Here is an 18,062-nt window from a genome sequence, read left to right on the forward strand (position 1 = left end):
CACGCTAAATGGTGTTTTTTGTATTTCTTTTTACTATTCTTTCCAATAGAACACTGTTTCGCATGAGACGGTTCCTCAAAAAACATAATATCGTGTATGAGCTAAACAACAATTTAGGGTTTTACATGGTTTTATGTTTTCCAGTGGATCTGGTTAGAGCTATGTCACGCTAAATGGTGTTTTTTGTATTTCTTTTTACTATTCTTTCCAATAGAACACTGTTTCGCATGAGACGGTTCCTCAAAAAACATAATATCGTGTATGAGCTAAACAAAAATTTAGGGTTTTACATGGTTTTATGTTTTCCAGTGGATCTGGTTAGAGCTATGTCACGCTAAATGGTGTTTTTTGTATTTCTTTTTACTATTCTTTCCAATAGAACACTGTTTCGCATGAGACGGTTCCTCAAAAAACATAATATCGTGTATGAGCTAAACAACAATTTAGGGTTTTACATGGTTTTATGTTTTCCAGTGGATCTGGTTAGAGCTATGTCACGCTAAATGGTGTTTTTTGTATTTCTTTTTACTATTCTTTCCAATAGAACACTGTTTCGCATGAGACGGTTCCTCAAAAAACATAATATCGTGTATGAGCTAAACAAAAATTTAGGGTTTTACATGGTTTTATGTTTTCCAGTGGATCTGGTTAGAGCTATGTCACGCTAAATGGTGTTTTTTACATTTCTTCTTACAATACTTTTCAATGGAACACTGTTTCGCATGAGACGGTTCCTCAAAAAACATAATATCGTGTATGAGCTAAACAAAAACTTAGGGTTTTACATGGTTTTATGTTTTCCAGTGGATCTGGTTAGAGCTATGTCACGCTAAATGGTGTTTTTTGTATTTCTTTTTACTATTCTTTCCAATAGAACACTGTTTCGCATGACACGGTTCCTCAAAAAACATAATATCGTGTATGAGCTAAACTAAAACTTAGGTTTTATATTGTTTTATGTTTTCCAGTGGATCTTTTTAGAGCCATGTCACGCTAAATAGCATTCTTGTCATTTCTTCTTTCCATTCTTTATATTATATTAAATAATATTTCATACGGTATTATTTCGTTCTTTAATTTAATGTGTTTTTAGTGCTTCTGAATGTGATTTTGTTTTAAATACTTAGCTTATTAGCATTCATCAGTATCCAAGATTCATCATACCACTGCTAATCAATAAACAAACAACGGTCTTAGCGTTTAAATACCGAAAAAACACCTGCCTGTTCATTTATTACTTGTTTCATTAAACAGGAATTTGCATATCGATCGTTTTCAATTAACTTCGAACAGTTACAACTACACGTAAACTGAGCATGTAGTCTATTTACAGCAAGATCGTGACCGCTGACTGCAGCTCTCCTTCTCCCTCCATTTCACTCCCAACCGACATTTTCACCTTTGCTGATATGATTACTCCACAGGATACCTCCATCCCCTGCATACCTGGTCGCTAGATTCGGCTGGCACGTCATATCGGTTTGACAGCCAACTCACGTAACTATTGTTGATCGACCCACAGTCCACTGAAGTGCCTACGATGAAGGGAACAACATGGACAGTTCTACTCCGAATTACTCCAACCCATGCGATGTTCATCCATGCGACAACCCACCTGATCTGAGTGGAACTTAACTGAAGCAAGAGAGTGATGCCTAATTCCATCTGCCAACTAGCTCCACTTCTCTCCCGTGCACCAGTCGCACCCACACCGACGTGTTCATCTTGCCAGTTTTCCTCACACCCGTCCACTTGTCTCTTGAAGATTGGCGTCCACAACACCAACGGTTGGTTAGGTCATGCAAGCATTGTTACAATTGATAAAAACACATATTTTCATTTAGTGAATGTGATAACCTGTACTAATAATTTGGTCAACTTAGCGATGATAACTCAATGTAAGTATTAACAAACTCGGTACGTGTTTGTTATTGTCAATAATATCTTTAAATTATACAACTCGCTTATGTTTGACAATTACTGAGTAATTGCTTTGCTTATTGCATGCTAATTGCTGAAAATTGCTTTTTATTTTAAATTCCTTAGCTAAAAATTGCTTTTTCTTTCACATTTCTCTGCTTATTGAATGACTATTGCTAACTCATTAGATAGAACCTACTTCTCATATAAGTAGGTGGATGCGGCCTCGATTAGCGGGGGAACCACATGAAAAAAAGCGAGCTACTGGGTGTACCTCCTGGGTAGTTTGGAAATCACCTAATATATATATGTATATATTTATAAATAAAAGTTAATATATATAAATTAACATTATTTTTTTTTAACAGGAAATGCACAATGCTAAAAACTGCGTAGGAGATTTTAATACAATAGTACTACCAAGCCTGATGTTGGCCGCTATTTCAATGAATGCAGCAGTGTGACAGCTAGCAATCAAAAGTAACAAGATATCGAGGTACGTTAAATGACGATCACGACCACTTTGGCAAAAACGTATCGCTATAGACTAAGGAAAAAAAATATATATATATTTTATTTACAGGAAATGCAGATGGCAATAAACTGTGTAGGAGTTCATGATTGCAATAGAATAAAATCGACCAAGCCTGAAGTCAGCAGCCCCCCCCCCTTCAATGAATGCAGCAGTGTGACAGCCAGCAATCAAAAGTTACAAGATATCGAGGTACGTTTCATGACGACCACGACTATTTTGGCAAAAACGTATCGCTATAGACTAAGGAAAAAAATAATAATATATATTTTATTTACAGGAAATGCAGATGGCAATAAACTGTGTAGGAGTTCATGATTGCAATAGAATAAAATCGACCAAGCCTGAAGTCAGCAGCCCCTTCAATGAATGCAGCAGTGTGACAGCCAACAATCAAAAGTTACAAAATATCGAGGTACGTTTCATGACGACCACGACTATTTTGGCAAAAACGTATCGCTATCGACTAAGGAAAATAAATTATATATTTTATTTACAGGAAATGCAGAAGGCAAAAAACTGCGTAGGAGATCATTAATACAAAAGTATTATATAAACCAAACCTGATGTTGCCAGCTCCTTCAATGAATGCAGCAGTGTGACAGCCAACAATCAAAAGTAACAAGATATCGAGGTACGTTACATGACGACCACAACTATTTTTGCAAAAACGTATTGCTATCGACTAAGGAAAATAAATTACATATAATATTTAATTATATGTTTTATTTACAGGAAATGCAGAAGGCAAAAAACTGCGTAGGAGATCATTAATACAATAGTATTATATAAACCAAGCCTGATGTTGGCCGCTCATTCAAAGAATGCAGCAGTGTGACAGCCAGCAATCAAAAGTAACAAGATGTCGAGGTACGTTACATGACGATCACGACTACTTTGGCATAAACGTATCGCTATAGACTAAGGATAAAAATGTAATATTTATATTTTATTCACAGGAAATGCAGAGTGTAATAAACTGTGTAGGAGATTATGATTGCAATAGAATAAAATCGACCAAGCCTGAAGTCCTTCAATGCACGCAGCAGTGTGACAGCCAGCAATCAAAAGTTACAAAATATCGAAGTACGTTACATGACGACCACGACCACTTTGGCAAAAACGTATCGCTATCGACTAAGAAAAGGATATTATACCTATACGTTATTATAAATAAATTAATATTATTTTATTTTTAACAGGAAATACAGAAGGCAAAGAAGCAGATGTCATCAAAGAAGATCTTTGTTCCTGCAATGTTTCCGCAGACGATACATCCAACAGAGCGAAGTGGAAGGAAAAGACTCGGAATAAAGACCCCACCACCATATGGGAACAATGCAAGGGAGAGAGAGAGAGAATATAATGTTATATTTTTATTTTTTGATAACATAAAATAAACCAACAATATCCTACACATTTTTTTTATTTCTTTTTGTGTCTGTCTTAATAGTTATTACAAATCTGTGATGCGAAACAAACTATACGAAAACGTCAATCCACGTACAACGCCCGCGAAGCTGCTTTAGCAGCGAGCGCACTTAGCACCATCTAGTTAGTATAATATAAAGCTGCATCATTGCATTGTAGTTGTGAAGTGTTGTATTGTGTTGTGGGTGTTGCGCATGGGTGGTGGAGGACACTAAGTAAATTAAATAAACTATAGGAAAATCTAGCATAATTTTATGCAACCATTGGTGCTAATTCCTGTAAATACCATCTAATTTTATTTTAAGTTATATCTGTAATTTTCTTATCCACCGAAAAGGAAAGGGACGGATTAAGAGCTGTCAATCGACAGCTCTTAATTTTAGGAAGAATGAGTAAATGAATGAATAACCCGGGCGAATCAAAAAGGTATGCAAACCGTTTGACGTGTGCTGTCAACTTAATTCTGTCGGGTTATTAGCCAATATAATTTTTTTATAGGCTTTAAAATTGATGTGTGTTCAATAAATTTTATGCTTGTCGATTACCCGTCCCTTTCCTTTTCGGCGGATAAGAAAATGTGAGATATAACTTAAAAATAAAATTAGGAGGTGTCTGCAGGAATCCGGGCCATTGTCACCCATAGTTGTCGGTCCGCCAGACAAGCCCCCCGCCGCCGCTCCAGCCTGAAATGATAAAAACATATATCTACAACTGCATTTCTATGATTGAAGTTATATCTACGGCCCACCTATTACGTTGGTCTAAAGGTGTGTCCAAACATTGAGCAACAAGAGCGCGGCAGCAACACGCGGCATTTGTAGGACACATTTCTGCCGCGCTCTAGTTTGGACAAAGCCAACTAATGTTTGCGCGGCAGTACTGCGCGGCACAACCAAGATATGCCGCGCGCTTCTGTTGGCATCAGAATCATGTTTGTGCGCAGAAATACGTCCAAACACAATTACTGCCGAATGTTGACTAAGAATGCTCGCGCGCGGCAGCTAGCCAGAAGCGTTCGCGCGCGGCTGTCGTCTAAACAGAGCGCGGCGGGCCGCGCGCGGCAGCCGCGCTCGATTGCCGCTCGATGTTTGGACACACCTTAAGACATAGCTCGGTAATACGTGGGTATTTAGTATGTATTGCGATGGATGGGTCTGACTGCCCGCCCCAATTTGGAACATAGTCTTAAGCTTATATTCATTCGTAGATTTTGAAATAATACTTGTGTTGCGAAGCAAATGGAATTCTATAGTCTCTGCTTACCCCGGTGGGAAATAGGCGTGAGTTTATGTATGTATGTATGGGTATGTACTTGAGTTGCGCCACTGACGTGGATTATGATAAATCATGAATGCTTAGGGCTAGCACACAAATTTACCTACTACTATATATACTCCGTTTGATGTTTACATTATCATAATTAAAACACATATTGGCCCCGATTCCTGCAGACACCGCCTAATTTTATTTTAAGTTATATCCGTCATTTTCATATCCGTCGAAAAGGAAAGGGACGGATGATTCACAGCTCTTAATTTTAGGAAGAATGAGTAAATGAATGAATAACCCGGGCGAATCAAAAGGGACGTCGCTGGTATGCAATCCGTTTGACGTGCTGTGTACTTAACTGTGTCGGGTTATTGACGGATGTAAAATTTATAGACGGTTGGTTTAGATTTGTGCTTAAAATTGACGTGTGTTCCATAAATTTTATGCTCGTCGATTAGCCGTCCCTTTCCTTTTCGGCGGATAAGAAAATGACAGATATAACTTAAAATAAAATTAGATGGTATTTACAGGAATTAGCACCAATATCGGGTTCTTACCGAGTTAAAATCAGGGATATGAGACTCCCGATATTTCAACACTGTTACAAGTGCCAAATTTCAATAGGGAAGACGGGTTTAAATTAGGACGACCACGGTGGTCCAGTGATTGAGCGTTGGGCTTATCCGGAGAAATCACAAAAATTACTTTGTGGTCCCTAGTTTGGTTAGGACATTACAGGCTAATCACCTGATTGTCCGAAAGTAAGATGATTTGTGCTTCGGAAGGCACGTTAAGCCGTTGGTCCCGGATACTACTTACTGATGTAAGTAAGTAATCGTTACATGAGCCATGTCAGGGGCTTTTGACGGCTCAATAGTAACCCTGACACGAGGGTTGATGAGGTTGGTCCACCTCATAGCCCACACGATAGAAGAAGACGCGAAGAAAGCCACTGGTAACACTAGTAAGGGTTACCTTTATGTTATGATTACTTAATAGTGAATAGGCATTTGCTAGGAAAGCACATGATAACGGGTTCTTACCGCGTTTAAATGGGGATATGAGACTCCCGATATTTCGACACTGCACACTCACTCACTCACACACACACACTCACTTTCATGGCACTTGCAACAGTGTCGAAATATCGGGAGTCTCATATCCCCATTTAAACGCGGTAAGAACCCGTTATTATGTGCTTTAATTATGATAATAACCGCGTAAACTTAAAACAATGTATTTGCTAGGAACGTGTGATCCACCCTAGATCACATTGTCACTTCCATCAGGTGTGATATGTGGTCAAACGCGAGCCTATATTATTAAAAAAAAAACCTACCGGATAGCCCGCCGGATCGGTAGTGGCACCGGAGGCGGGGTGGTCCAAGTTGTCTACGCCAAACATGTGAATCACCACGTCGCCGTCTATCGCTATGTAGCCGATAAGCCCCGGCACTCGGTGCACGAAATCGCAGAAATGGTAACCGTTGCACTCCACCTAGGGGGAAGAAACAAATTCAAATTCATTTATTCGTCAACATAGGTAAAAGGGTTGTTACAATATAATACATATGTCGCACTAAGTCGCACCTTTCGGTAAGTATACGAATTTAAAACATAACAGATTATTAAATTACAAATAAAATTAAAATAGAACGTTAGAAAGTTATATGTCAAATAGGTAACATTAAGATAAAAAGACGTGTGGCACTCGGGGACTGCCGCGGTAAAGCTATTGCATATCATTTTGTATCAACTTATGCAATTATAATTATTTTTTTTTTATTCATGCAGTATTTCTTTTTCTTTGATATTAATTCAAGTTACACGCAAGCACACAACGCGGTGTCGAAGACTGCCGAACTAAAACGACGTTAGACGATGCACGGCCTTTAAGCCACACCTCCGTGTCCGTCGGAGTGGGGAGCGTGAGGTTTTTTGTTACGGAATTTCTGGATTCGGTCCCCGCGCTCAAGGCCCGCGATAGAAGCTATGCAATAGCTTAAAAAGTTATTTATTTCTTCAATAAGGTAAAATAACCTTCAATCTCAGTAGATCCATTCTCCAGATCCATCATAGATCTAGTGTGAATTTTTTTTCTCAGTAGATCCCATTTTTAACAGGGAGGATCTACTGACAAGTCTTTTTCTCGCTAGATCCGTTACAAAATTCAGATTTTCAAAGATTTTCATGTATAGGGCTACTGAGAAATTTCTTTCTCACTAGATCCAGTCAGGGAGCTTTAGGGAAGTTTCTGTTGCAGTAGATCAAATGTTTTGATATTAAGAATCATCACTGACTTCACTCAATTGTGACCGTTGGGAAAGATATAAGAAAAGGTCATCACCTAAACGCCGCAAAATAAGCGTCCAAAATGACGATTGCATTTTATTCGCACAAATGCAGCTCTTAAATGACGAAATTGGCATTGGCCACTTTCTGGAAAAATTACGCAAATAATTAAATCTCATTTTTAAAATTGATTTGGTTTTCATTTAATTCAATTCACGTTCTATCTAGTGACACTGAACAGAATCAATAGATCCAATCAATTTAAACATATTTTTGTAATAGATCTATTTCCAATAAAAATTCTCATTAGATCAAGTTTAACATAAAATAGATCTACTAAGAAAAAAATTTACACTAAATCTATGATGGATCTGGAGAATGGATCTACTGAGATTGAAGGTAAAATAAAGGAGATTGACCGATTGTATGGAACTTGGTCCAAATATCCACCACTAACGAGAACTATGTATCGAAATATACCACTAAATACTGAGTAATAAATACCAATATAAATGTCATAATTCTAAAAAGTTATGGCTGAATGAATAATCACGTTTTTAAATAATTCACACTGGCTTGATTTGTCTTGATAAGCTGCGAAAGTGCTAAATGATATCCAGGGTCTGAAGATGGAGCTGGAAGGTGGTCAAAGGAACTCTATTATTCCGCTAATAAAATGATAAAATCATTTATGATCCAAAAATTCGAAAATAGGATTTGAACCTCAAAAAACTTTCCATCATTCATCACACCATCATTGGCGTTCCCTAAAAACACGATAGACGGCGTTGAGTTGTCTTTTCTTCGTTTAAACTTCTAATTCCATGGATAACAGACATATGCATATTTTATCTTGTTTTTTGGGTACAAATGATGACCGTTTTTACTACACCAAAGTACAATTGCAACTTCCACTCATTATTATTCTGATCAAAATAAAGACAAGCAATATAGATAGCAACATCATTCTATACATAGTGTGATCAAAATATCAAGCAACAATTAGTTTGCAATGAGAAAATAGGTGATTATCACGTTAAAAGTGAAGAACGTCATTTATCGTATGTTTGGGGAAACGTCGATTGGAAAGTACTTAATTTTTTTATTTTTTTTTTAAAGAACGCCCTGTGTAAAGGCCCTGTGCCGAGGTTTTTCTTGCAGCTTCTTTTCCCCGGCTATACAGGTTGTGAGAAGCTGCAGTAGTTTTAGGCGGATGAGACGTTCGTTATGTAAAAATTGACGATTCAAAGTGTAACTATGTTACCTACTGAATAAAGATATTTTTGAATTTGAATTTGCTTGTGACAAGGTGCGCGGCGGACACTTTTTTACAGGGATTGGTTGTCTATTTCTATGACTTGTTTTAGAACTCCGCTCAACTCAAGAATATATAATACTGTACAATTGGAAGATAGCTGGTACTTATAGCACAGGTTGTACCTATTGTAAGTGCCAGCAGTGCTTTAAAATTGTTACCCTCTAGCATTATCATATAATTGTACCAATTAGTTATTAAGTTGTTAGGAACAATAAATACATTTCATTATTATTATGTTTGTCATTTCCATATCTCGGGACTATGGAGTCCCGGATTTTCGGAAGGCGTGTGTTGGACCGAATTTTTATTATTATTATTATTTATTTATAAAGGTACATACAACATTACAGTGTAATCCAATGCGCTGTATGACGAGAAAAAAAGACAATATAAAAACTAATATAACACAAAATAAACAATGAATGAAAAAAGAAACAAAACGAAAAATAAGACTATGAACATGAAAAACAATAAAAAATAATAAAAATTAAATTAAATTAAAATTAATTATTATTTAATTATTATTTGTTATACGAGGTTTATGACTTACTCTGAAGCATTCAATCTCGCACACTATCGTTATGTCGAAGGGGGCTCCTTGTTCTAAAGGCATGCCTCCGTAGCTTTCACACATACCCCACTCTCCCCCTTCAAGAGAGTTGCGGATCACATGCATTTCTGCGAAGTTAAAATTAACGTGGAGGGCTATGTCGTCCCGAGGGTCCGTTTCCGGACCGATTTGCAGGTTTATCGCGAAGCTGGAATGGACAGTTTTATAATCTTAAAATAACTAAACAGAAGCTTTTGAACAAACATTACTACAAGGTAACTGACTACTTCGAGGAATTAGGCAGTTCATCATCTAGCATTATCCCGTTTTCACAGGGTCCGCTTATCTAATCTGAAAATTTGACAGGATTTTTACAGAGACGCCTGTCTGACCTTCCAACCGGCAAAGGGAAAACCAGCCCAATACCGGTTAGGTTACATACCTCACGATGTTTTCCTTCACTACTTGGAATTAGGTAGTCAAATTACTGAAAATGTGGTACAACATATATTTCAGAACGCCCTTGGCTTTGTGCTGAGGATTTTCTTGGGTAAATGGAGATTTAAGTATTATTATTTTTAAGTTGAAGTTCCAGATTTATTTTTATTTGTCTGCCAAATAAAAATCGGCGCCCGATACCAATTGGTGCTGGGCGGAGAGTTGCCGTTCTATACGTAGTATTATTCTTTATTCTATGCTAACGACTGTGGAGCGACCCTGGGGGGTTAAAAAGGCCACACCGAAGCAATTCATGTACGTTTGTGTGCATTGCGCAAATGTCAAATTGCAATATTGCTTTTTTTAAATTAATTCCTTCGATGTGGTCTTTTTAACCCCCCAGTTGTGAAGATGATAACTATTGACGGCTCACCGGTTCGCATAGGGAAGTGTGTCACCCTGTGTGTAGAAGTAGTCGCCTGCATAGAATCCATCGGGAAAATTGTATACGAACGGTACTGGCTGTGGACAATGAAGGCTTGTTTTTCATCTCCTTAGCGTCATATCTCCGCTTGCCTAACCTGAAGATTTTCTGTTTTTTTACAACAAGCGACTGCCTGTTTGACCTTCCAACCTGAAGGGAAAACCAACCCAATACAGGGTAGGTCACATACCACCGAAACGCATACGAAATAATGTAGGCTTTAAGGATAATATTGCCTTCTTTTCTGTAAAAATCCGGGGGATTCACATCATTATTCTGAGTTCATATCAAGTGGAATTTTCCATCGCAAGAGTATTGAATTGACAATAATTAATAAAAAGCAAAAAATCCTTATTTTTGCGACGGGAAATTCCGCTTCATATTAACTCTGAATCATCCCCCTCAGTATTCGTTACGTTGTCACTAACAACCGGTATGATATGCAGAATATACAATGGCACCGAAGCAGCGGGACTTATTTCGTGGCGCGGACTATATTTTAAACCTAGTTTTTATTCTTCAGTCTTCATTTTCTAATAATACTATTTGTCTCTATAACCGAAACTATCCTAGTACCTGCTCGTATCATCCATACATTATTCCTGCTTCTGTCAAAGCTGTAGGAAAATAAAACAGTGTTTGTTAATTTATGTCATTTTTGCTCTGCCACCGAATAGTTTAAAATTTGTGAATGTAAGGTCCAACGAAAAGACACTGCTATTGCCTTGGATATCGATCGCTACCTACAGAAATAATTTTAAGGGAAAATAAGAGTATCTTACCCCTGGATTGCGTTCCTCGAATGACATTTTTTTATGTTGCCTAGTACAACATTTGGGAAGGTTTACCTACACTTAAAATATTCGAGTAGGACTTCTCGAGCTTTTCACGACAGGCAACATTTCCAGTTGATTCTTGTAATTAAATCATATGAACAAAAATCTTGTTTGATTGAAAATATTCGTTGATGTCTTTTTTGTTTTTTTTTTTGTTAAAGCAAGAAAGGGCAAAGGGATCGTTGCCCATAATGCCAAGTCATTATTATATTTTTTTACAGATCATAAATGTCTTTTGAAAGAGTAGACACTTACAGTGTTACTACAAAACAAAGACTAAAAGATAAACTATGTTTAAAATATAATCCGTATACGAAAGAAGTCCCGAAGGCCGCGGCGCTACTGTCGCAGATTCTGCAAAGAATTATTATGACTTATCAAGTTAGTTTCATTAAAATCCGCCGCACTTCTTTCGTGGCGCGAAATACTATTTCAAACCTAGTTTATTTTTAGTTTGTGTTTTGTAGTAACACTGTTAAATTTTATTCGATATTATAATGAGGAATGTTCCACGCTACGTTCCCCAGGAATAATATAGATGGCACTATCAAGATTTCACGTGATAATTACCTATTTTCTCAGCAAAGCAGAAAGCATAATTATATAGTCGTTGGGACTCTTTGAGGGAGCTTTTTAAAGAAATAAATATACTGACGGTCGCAAGTCAATATATTTATGAAAACAAGGCCCCGATTCCTGCAGACACCGCCTAATTTTATTTTAAGTTATAGCCGTCATTTTCATATCCGTCGAAAAGGAAAGGGACGGATGATTCACAGCTCTTAATTTTAGGAAGAATGAGTAAATGAATGAATAACCCGTGCGGATCAAAAAGGTACGTCGCTGGTATGCAATCCGTTTGACGTGCTGTCTACTTAACTCTGTCGGGTTATTGACTGATGTAAAATTTTTAGACGGTTGGTTTAGATTTGTGCTTAAAATTGAAGTGTGTTCCATAAATTTTATGCTTGTCGATTACCCATCCCTTTCCTTTTCGGCGGATAAGAAAATGACAGATATAACTTAAAATAAAGTTAGATGGTATTTACAGGAATTAGCACCATTATGTATGTAATTACGTAAAAATATATCTCTCCTTCCGAGAAACTGTGAAAGGCATACTTACAATACAAGGAATAAAAATAAAATTGCTATTCAAAATTCTAGATTAAGTAAATTAAATTCATCTTTTTTGGGGTTACTTACCTATGTATACGTTTTTACAATAAAATACCAGATAATATTTTAAATTTGACAGAAAATAAATTTAAAGCTCATGTGAAGCTTACTTTATGTAAAGAAGCTTATTATAAGATTAATGACTACCTAAATGATAAAAATGTCTGATATTGAATGTGTTCCTCTAGTTATTAAACAACTTGTAATGTACACCCTCATTGGTTTTTAAAAGATGTGTTGCTGTTGCAGTTTCTTGTCATTTCTTCTCCTCAGCCATAACACTTTGCGAAATGACGTAAATTCAAAAATGTTACATTGACCTTCAACAAGTTTATCCGTGATAATTACGTTGATTAAATGATTCTGATTTCTGATTTTATATATACTTATAAAAATATTTGTTGCTTGATATTTGGTGTTTTAAATATCTTACAGTGTCTTGTAAAACCCGGGGCAAATCAGACTATAACTCATGTTAGAAGGTAAAAGAAATGAATAAGCAAGTATTATTAAAGCCGCAGGCGGAAGGCTATTGTTTCAAAGGTAGTGCCTCTGAGACAAGTGAATCGACGTCTCTTTGTACAGGTGATTAATAACTAGAACTGTGCCGATGAAGGCAACGAGACGGCAATTGTCTTCATTTCTCTTTGACAAACGTGAAAAACTACTTTCCTCAAAAAAAATTGTAGATGGCGCTCTACAGTCTTGTCATCGTTTAAACTTCTAATTTCATGGATAATGTCGATAAATAAAAATTGTTCACGTTTTATAACGCAAGCGCCTATTCAAATTAGCAGAGCAAAGCTTACAAATGTCGATATTGCTTCATACCTATCGTCATCTTTTTATTGTAAGGTATTATAATTATCTTCTTGTATCGTGCATCGCACATTACATCGTTTCAAGCTCTTTTTGCCTTTTAATTGCTGAAAACGCCTGAGATTCCCGCACAGATAACTTTAACTTTTTTTTATGGGTATAAATAATGACCCTTGTTATTACACCTAGGCACAACACTTCTTCCACCCATTATTATTCTGATGAAAATAAAGAGAAGAAATATAGGTAGCAACATCATTCTACACGTATCTGATGCAAATATCAAGCAACAATTATGTTTATATATGCCTCTGCTATTACATTACAATTTTGTATAGTTGTGTAACCCGAGCAATGAGAAAATAGGTAATTATCTCGTTAAATCTGAACAGCGCCATCTATATTGTTGTTTGGGAACGTAGCATGGAAAGTCCCTCATTGTAAGTGTAACCGTGTTTTAACAGAGGTTTTAAGTAGTAGAGACACTTCTCTCTCTCTCTCTATCTCTTTCTTTTTCTTGTTCTCTTTGTTGTTTCTTCTCTCTTTTTTACTTTTAAAGTTTTAAAGGTGCCAATGATTGTCGATTTCATGTTTGGATCTTAAATGATTAGGATGTTTTCTGGCCACGTCTTTCCGTCAGCGTTACAGATTCCGATGTGGTAGTAGTTTTACAGCTAGTTACATAATGTGTAATTTAATTTTTGACGTTCAAAAAGTGCTAATTTTGTAAGCCAATTTTGAAAAATAAGCATTTTGATTTTTTTTTAATTTATCACGTGCTCAACGGTGAAGAAAAACAGTGATGAAACCCACATTCCCGAGAAATACATTTTCGCAAGTATGTGACTTAACCTGTGTTGGGCTGGTGAAAAAAAATGAAAAATGAAAATGAAAAATGTTTTTATTACCAGAAAACAATACAAATTGGCACATAAAATAGGATGAGTACTTATATTAAAAATATATCCAAATGAACAGAGGTTCCCAAACTAGGCGGAGCCTGTATCTTGGGAAACCGTAAAAAAATGGGTACATGTGATATTGGCGCATAGTTTGCCAAAGGAAACTTAAAATTAAACTTACATCTAAGTATTAGAGCGAAGGGTGTGTGTTAAGTAGCAATATGAATGTGTGAGTATACGAGTTTAGTGTATGCCAGTGTAATAGTAGAAGTAATCATAACAATAATAAGTCAGTATCAAAATAAGTGCATATGTATTTATGTATGTGAGAGTGTATGTGTGGGGGTCAGAGTTAGGATAATTTTATGTGTGTGAGGGTGTACGTTTTTCCAATTTATGTATGTGAATATAAGTATGTGTGGGTGTAAGGGTGAGTTTGTATGAAGGTATGTTATGAACGAGTATGTTACGCAAGTATTTTTAAAAGAAGGTAGAAGAAGAGAAGAAAAGAAGGTTTTCCTTCCATTCCGGTTTTTTACAGAAACAACCTTTAAAAGTTATTTCATCTCCCTAGCATTTCCTGTTTTCAAAGGGTCCGTTTACCTAACCTGAAGATATTACAGGTCCGTTTTATACAGAAATAGCTGCCAGCCCTATTATTGTTTAAGTCACTCACCCTCTTATAAATAATTATGTACCAAATCTGAGTGAGATGGCGCCCAGAGTAGTGTATTTCCTTGTATTTAAAAGCCGTACTAGGACTCCTGTCATTCGTCCGTGACTAGTACTGACAGTTACTGCTGCCCTCGGTCAGGTTCCAGGTTACGGTCCTTTTACGGTCCTTGTGACTTACCCCTTCCGTCCTGCATTACCCGACAGTGTATTGCGGGTCAGAAGGTGGAGGTGGTTCTTAAATTAGTGATGATGATGACGAATTTTGTCGAAATCGATAAGTATTATTTTCCCCAAAATACGCGGTAAGCGATATGTCTTCGTATTTTGACTGAACGACATGACTCATTTGGGTTCACATATCAGAACCAATGGATAAAACGACATAATTATATCGTTAGAATCGATAAAATGACCGTGACAAATATCACGTTGCGTTAACCCTACAAATCTACATTATTATGGGAGGTGTTGAACATTTGCCATTCTCCATTTATTGTTAACGAGTACTTTTGCCTTTGTGCAACTGATTAATAAGTACTTAATTGAAGTATTTCGATGAAACGAGCTCCTCAATTACCTTTGTTGCAGTAATTTCAACACAGCTGGCTACAGAGGTGTGTCGTTCTCGAAAATGCTCCCAAAGTGGGAATTTTCGTGTTTATATTTCTATAGCGGTTTTCTTGTAGTATAAAGGTTCATAGCGAAATAGTTACCGATAACAGCTTAATCTGCCTTTCAAAGGACATAATCATGCCTCCACCAGGAATCAAACCTAGTACCTCCGGATCGAACCGAGCTTTCTTACCACTACACTAGGGATGCTGTTATTTTCCTGCACTGAATTCATCTAAAAAACATTATTGCTGTTTGCCGTTTGTTCACATTGCGCAATTATTTTTGTAAGCGCAAATGTCATAATGCAATATTCCTTTTTAGAATTGCACCAAAATGGCTTTTTAAACCTCCCTGCTCACTGAACAGCTAAATTATCTCAGTCAGTATTCGTTACAATGTCATTAACACCCTGTATATACTTGCCTATCAAATCCATTCACCCATTCATTGGCTATTCCGTTAGTTTAGTCGGCGGCCCTTAGGGTTGCTGACCGCTTTTGGTCAACTGTGTTGACATAGGCCTCTGGAGAGGTTGTAGAATGATCATCTGACACTAAACACACTTTTGGACGTTCGCACTTAGGCCGTTTACCTTTTGCTTTTAAGAGATTGCCCAAGATTCAAGAGAGTCGAGATTTCAGGTTACACGCGTACATACAGGGTGTTAGTGACTTCGTAACGAAAACTTTAAGGGATGATTCAGATCATGATTCTGAGTTGATATCAAGTGGAATTTTCCGTAGCAAAAGTATGGAACTGAAAATAATTAAAAAAATACACTAAAATATTAATGAATTTTCCGACAGGAATTTCCACTTGATATCAACTCAGAATCAGAGTCATTCCCCTTAGTATTCGTTATGATGTCACTAACACCCTGTATATATATGTATAGCTGTCAAATACATAACTCTCCCTTTTGCTTCGCCGCAGTCGGGTAAATACTGAAAGCCATCCCAGTCAAATGCCTTGATGCTTACTGTCTATTTATTTGTTCTCTCTTGTGTAAGTTGATCTTATTACGTGTTTTGTTTTATATTTGTTACTGTGGTGTCCCTTTATAATAAACATTTCTTTCTCTCTTCTTTTCAAATCCAAACAATAAATCAAGGCAAGAAATATATCCTATATGCCGAGTTGTCCCATACGCTTGTAACTTATGAAGGTAATGTTTTTATTTAATAAAAAGACTGCGACATGATCAGTATTAGTCAACTGGTATCCCTAAAAGTTTTAAAACTGGGCTTAAAACACCACCAGTTAATAAGGATATCGCTTACCATCATACTTTAACTTTATATACTTAAACCTACACCTAGGCTTTACATCAAATAAACCATTCTTAATTAGTCAAATAGAATATTACAAATTTACCGGAAAATATATTTCTTGTTTCACGTTTCGTCTGATTAGTACTTCTGATGTCTTCATAAAGTTCATCGATAACCGCTTTAGCTTCGTCAAGGCGTTGCAGCCAATCATTTGCTGGATTGACAGCAAGTGTCAATGCTGAAGAGGGTAAAGGACAGTTGTAGTGTTTCTTTGTAACTATATTGACACTATTACTGTCTTTGGTGTGAAGCTTCTCGCAAATAAAACATTCGAACTTATTAGTCGCTGCTTCAAAGTCAGTTTGATATGGTCTGGCTGTTAATTCTTCGATTAGCTTCTCGTTGGAAATGAGTTTCTTAGTTTTGTGCTCGAGATATTCTTCGTAAGCTGTGTCGTTTTGCAGAAGGTAGTGCAGATGTTGGCTGAGCAGTTTCGGGGTAGGATAGTCTTCCAGCAGTATGGCTGACTTGTTGTTCGGCAGCCAGTCCCTGATCAGCGGTGAGCCGTAGTAGATCGGCACCACGCCCACTTCTATCGCACGCCATAACTTCTCCGAAATGTAATCATTGCAGACTCCATTCTCAATAGCCACTACAAACTTATACTTTGCTATGAAATTCATCAGCTTGTCATCATAAATATCATACGAAGTTCCACGTTTAATCCAAGATAACTCCTTGTTATTGAGGCAATAACCATAGGAATCTATTTGGATGTACTTCATGAGCTCCTCTACATACGCATCTCTTTCAGTGGAAGTATCACAATTCGACTGTAAGTACATCACGGGAGCAAACTCAGTAAGCATATAATTTTTCATTGACGTGCTTACAAAGTATCGTGCACTTGTTACATATTCTAATCCTCTCAAAGGCATCAATGGTAAAGGCACGTCACTGTATCTGCTAACTGTTGCCGAGAAGTTGAACAAATTCAGAGTCTCTTCATACATGAACAATACTTTAGTCGTAGGCGATTCATTGTGTAGGATGCCCCAAATATTTGTACGGTTCCTTGGTAAAGGGAGCTTGTCTAAATAGGGAACAAAGAACAGCAATGCATCGGGATCATCTGTTCGTGAGCCCGGTTGGAACACTTCACACCCAAAAAACCTTGATCCGTTAAAGCAAGCTATTTTGTTCATGGGACGGGTTACGGGATTCCTGACGGAATACCTATATCTGTCGTTATACCACTTTATAATCGGAACGTTCTTAAAATTCCTGGTATATTTTTTTGAATGGTTCAAGTCCACATGGTAACTAGATTTGAGAAGCGAAATCGTAACTAACAAGAAAACACCGAAGGCTATGATGTACCTGCTGACTTTTTGGATCACTTGTATGAAAGCTCGGTCGATCTTCTTTGGTTCTGGACTATCGTGTTGAATCCAAAGCATCCTCTTCAAAATCTTGGAGTAGGTACGTCTACTTTAATATCCTTCAGTGAACGCACTCTGTTTTTCGTATA

The 18,062-nt window shown here is 37.0% G+C and overlaps 1 protein-coding gene and 1 long non-coding RNA gene across 3 annotated transcripts; one reads left to right on the top strand and one right to left on the bottom strand.

The window, feature by feature from the left end:
• Positions 1-1,978: 1,978 nt before the first annotated feature.
• Positions 1,979-3,867, top strand: LOC126375964 (uncharacterized). 2 transcript variants are annotated; one of them, XR_007567661.1, is made up of 6 exons: positions 1,979-2,416; positions 2,733-2,867; positions 2,952-3,086; positions 3,188-3,322; positions 3,412-3,538; positions 3,655-3,867. It is a non-coding gene; the product is annotated as an uncharacterized LOC126375964 (long non-coding RNA). The 2 variants fall into 2 exon arrangements; XR_007567662.1 differs by lacking the exon at positions 1,979-2,416 and adding an exon at positions 2,586-2,644.
• Positions 3,868-4,915: 1,048 nt separating this feature from the next.
• On the bottom strand, positions 4,916-17,736 carry LOC126376382 (alpha-(1,3)-fucosyltransferase 10-like). Its single transcript, XM_050023707.1, has 5 exons — positions 16,677-17,736; positions 15,753-15,783; positions 9,313-9,520; positions 6,492-6,650; positions 4,916-4,981 (listed from the first exon to the last, which is right to left on the bottom strand). Exons 1-5 carry the CDS (start codon positions 17,734-17,736, stop codon positions 4,916-4,918), a joined length of 1,524 nt encoding a protein of 507 aa, XP_049879664.1.
• Between the last annotated feature and the right edge of the window lie 326 nt (positions 17,737-18,062).

Source organism: Pectinophora gossypiella, chromosome 20 (assembly GCF_024362695.1).
Source record: "Pectinophora gossypiella chromosome 20, ilPecGoss1.1, whole genome shotgun sequence".
NCBI classification, from domain to species: domain Eukaryota; kingdom Metazoa; phylum Arthropoda; class Insecta; order Lepidoptera; family Gelechiidae; genus Pectinophora; species Pectinophora gossypiella.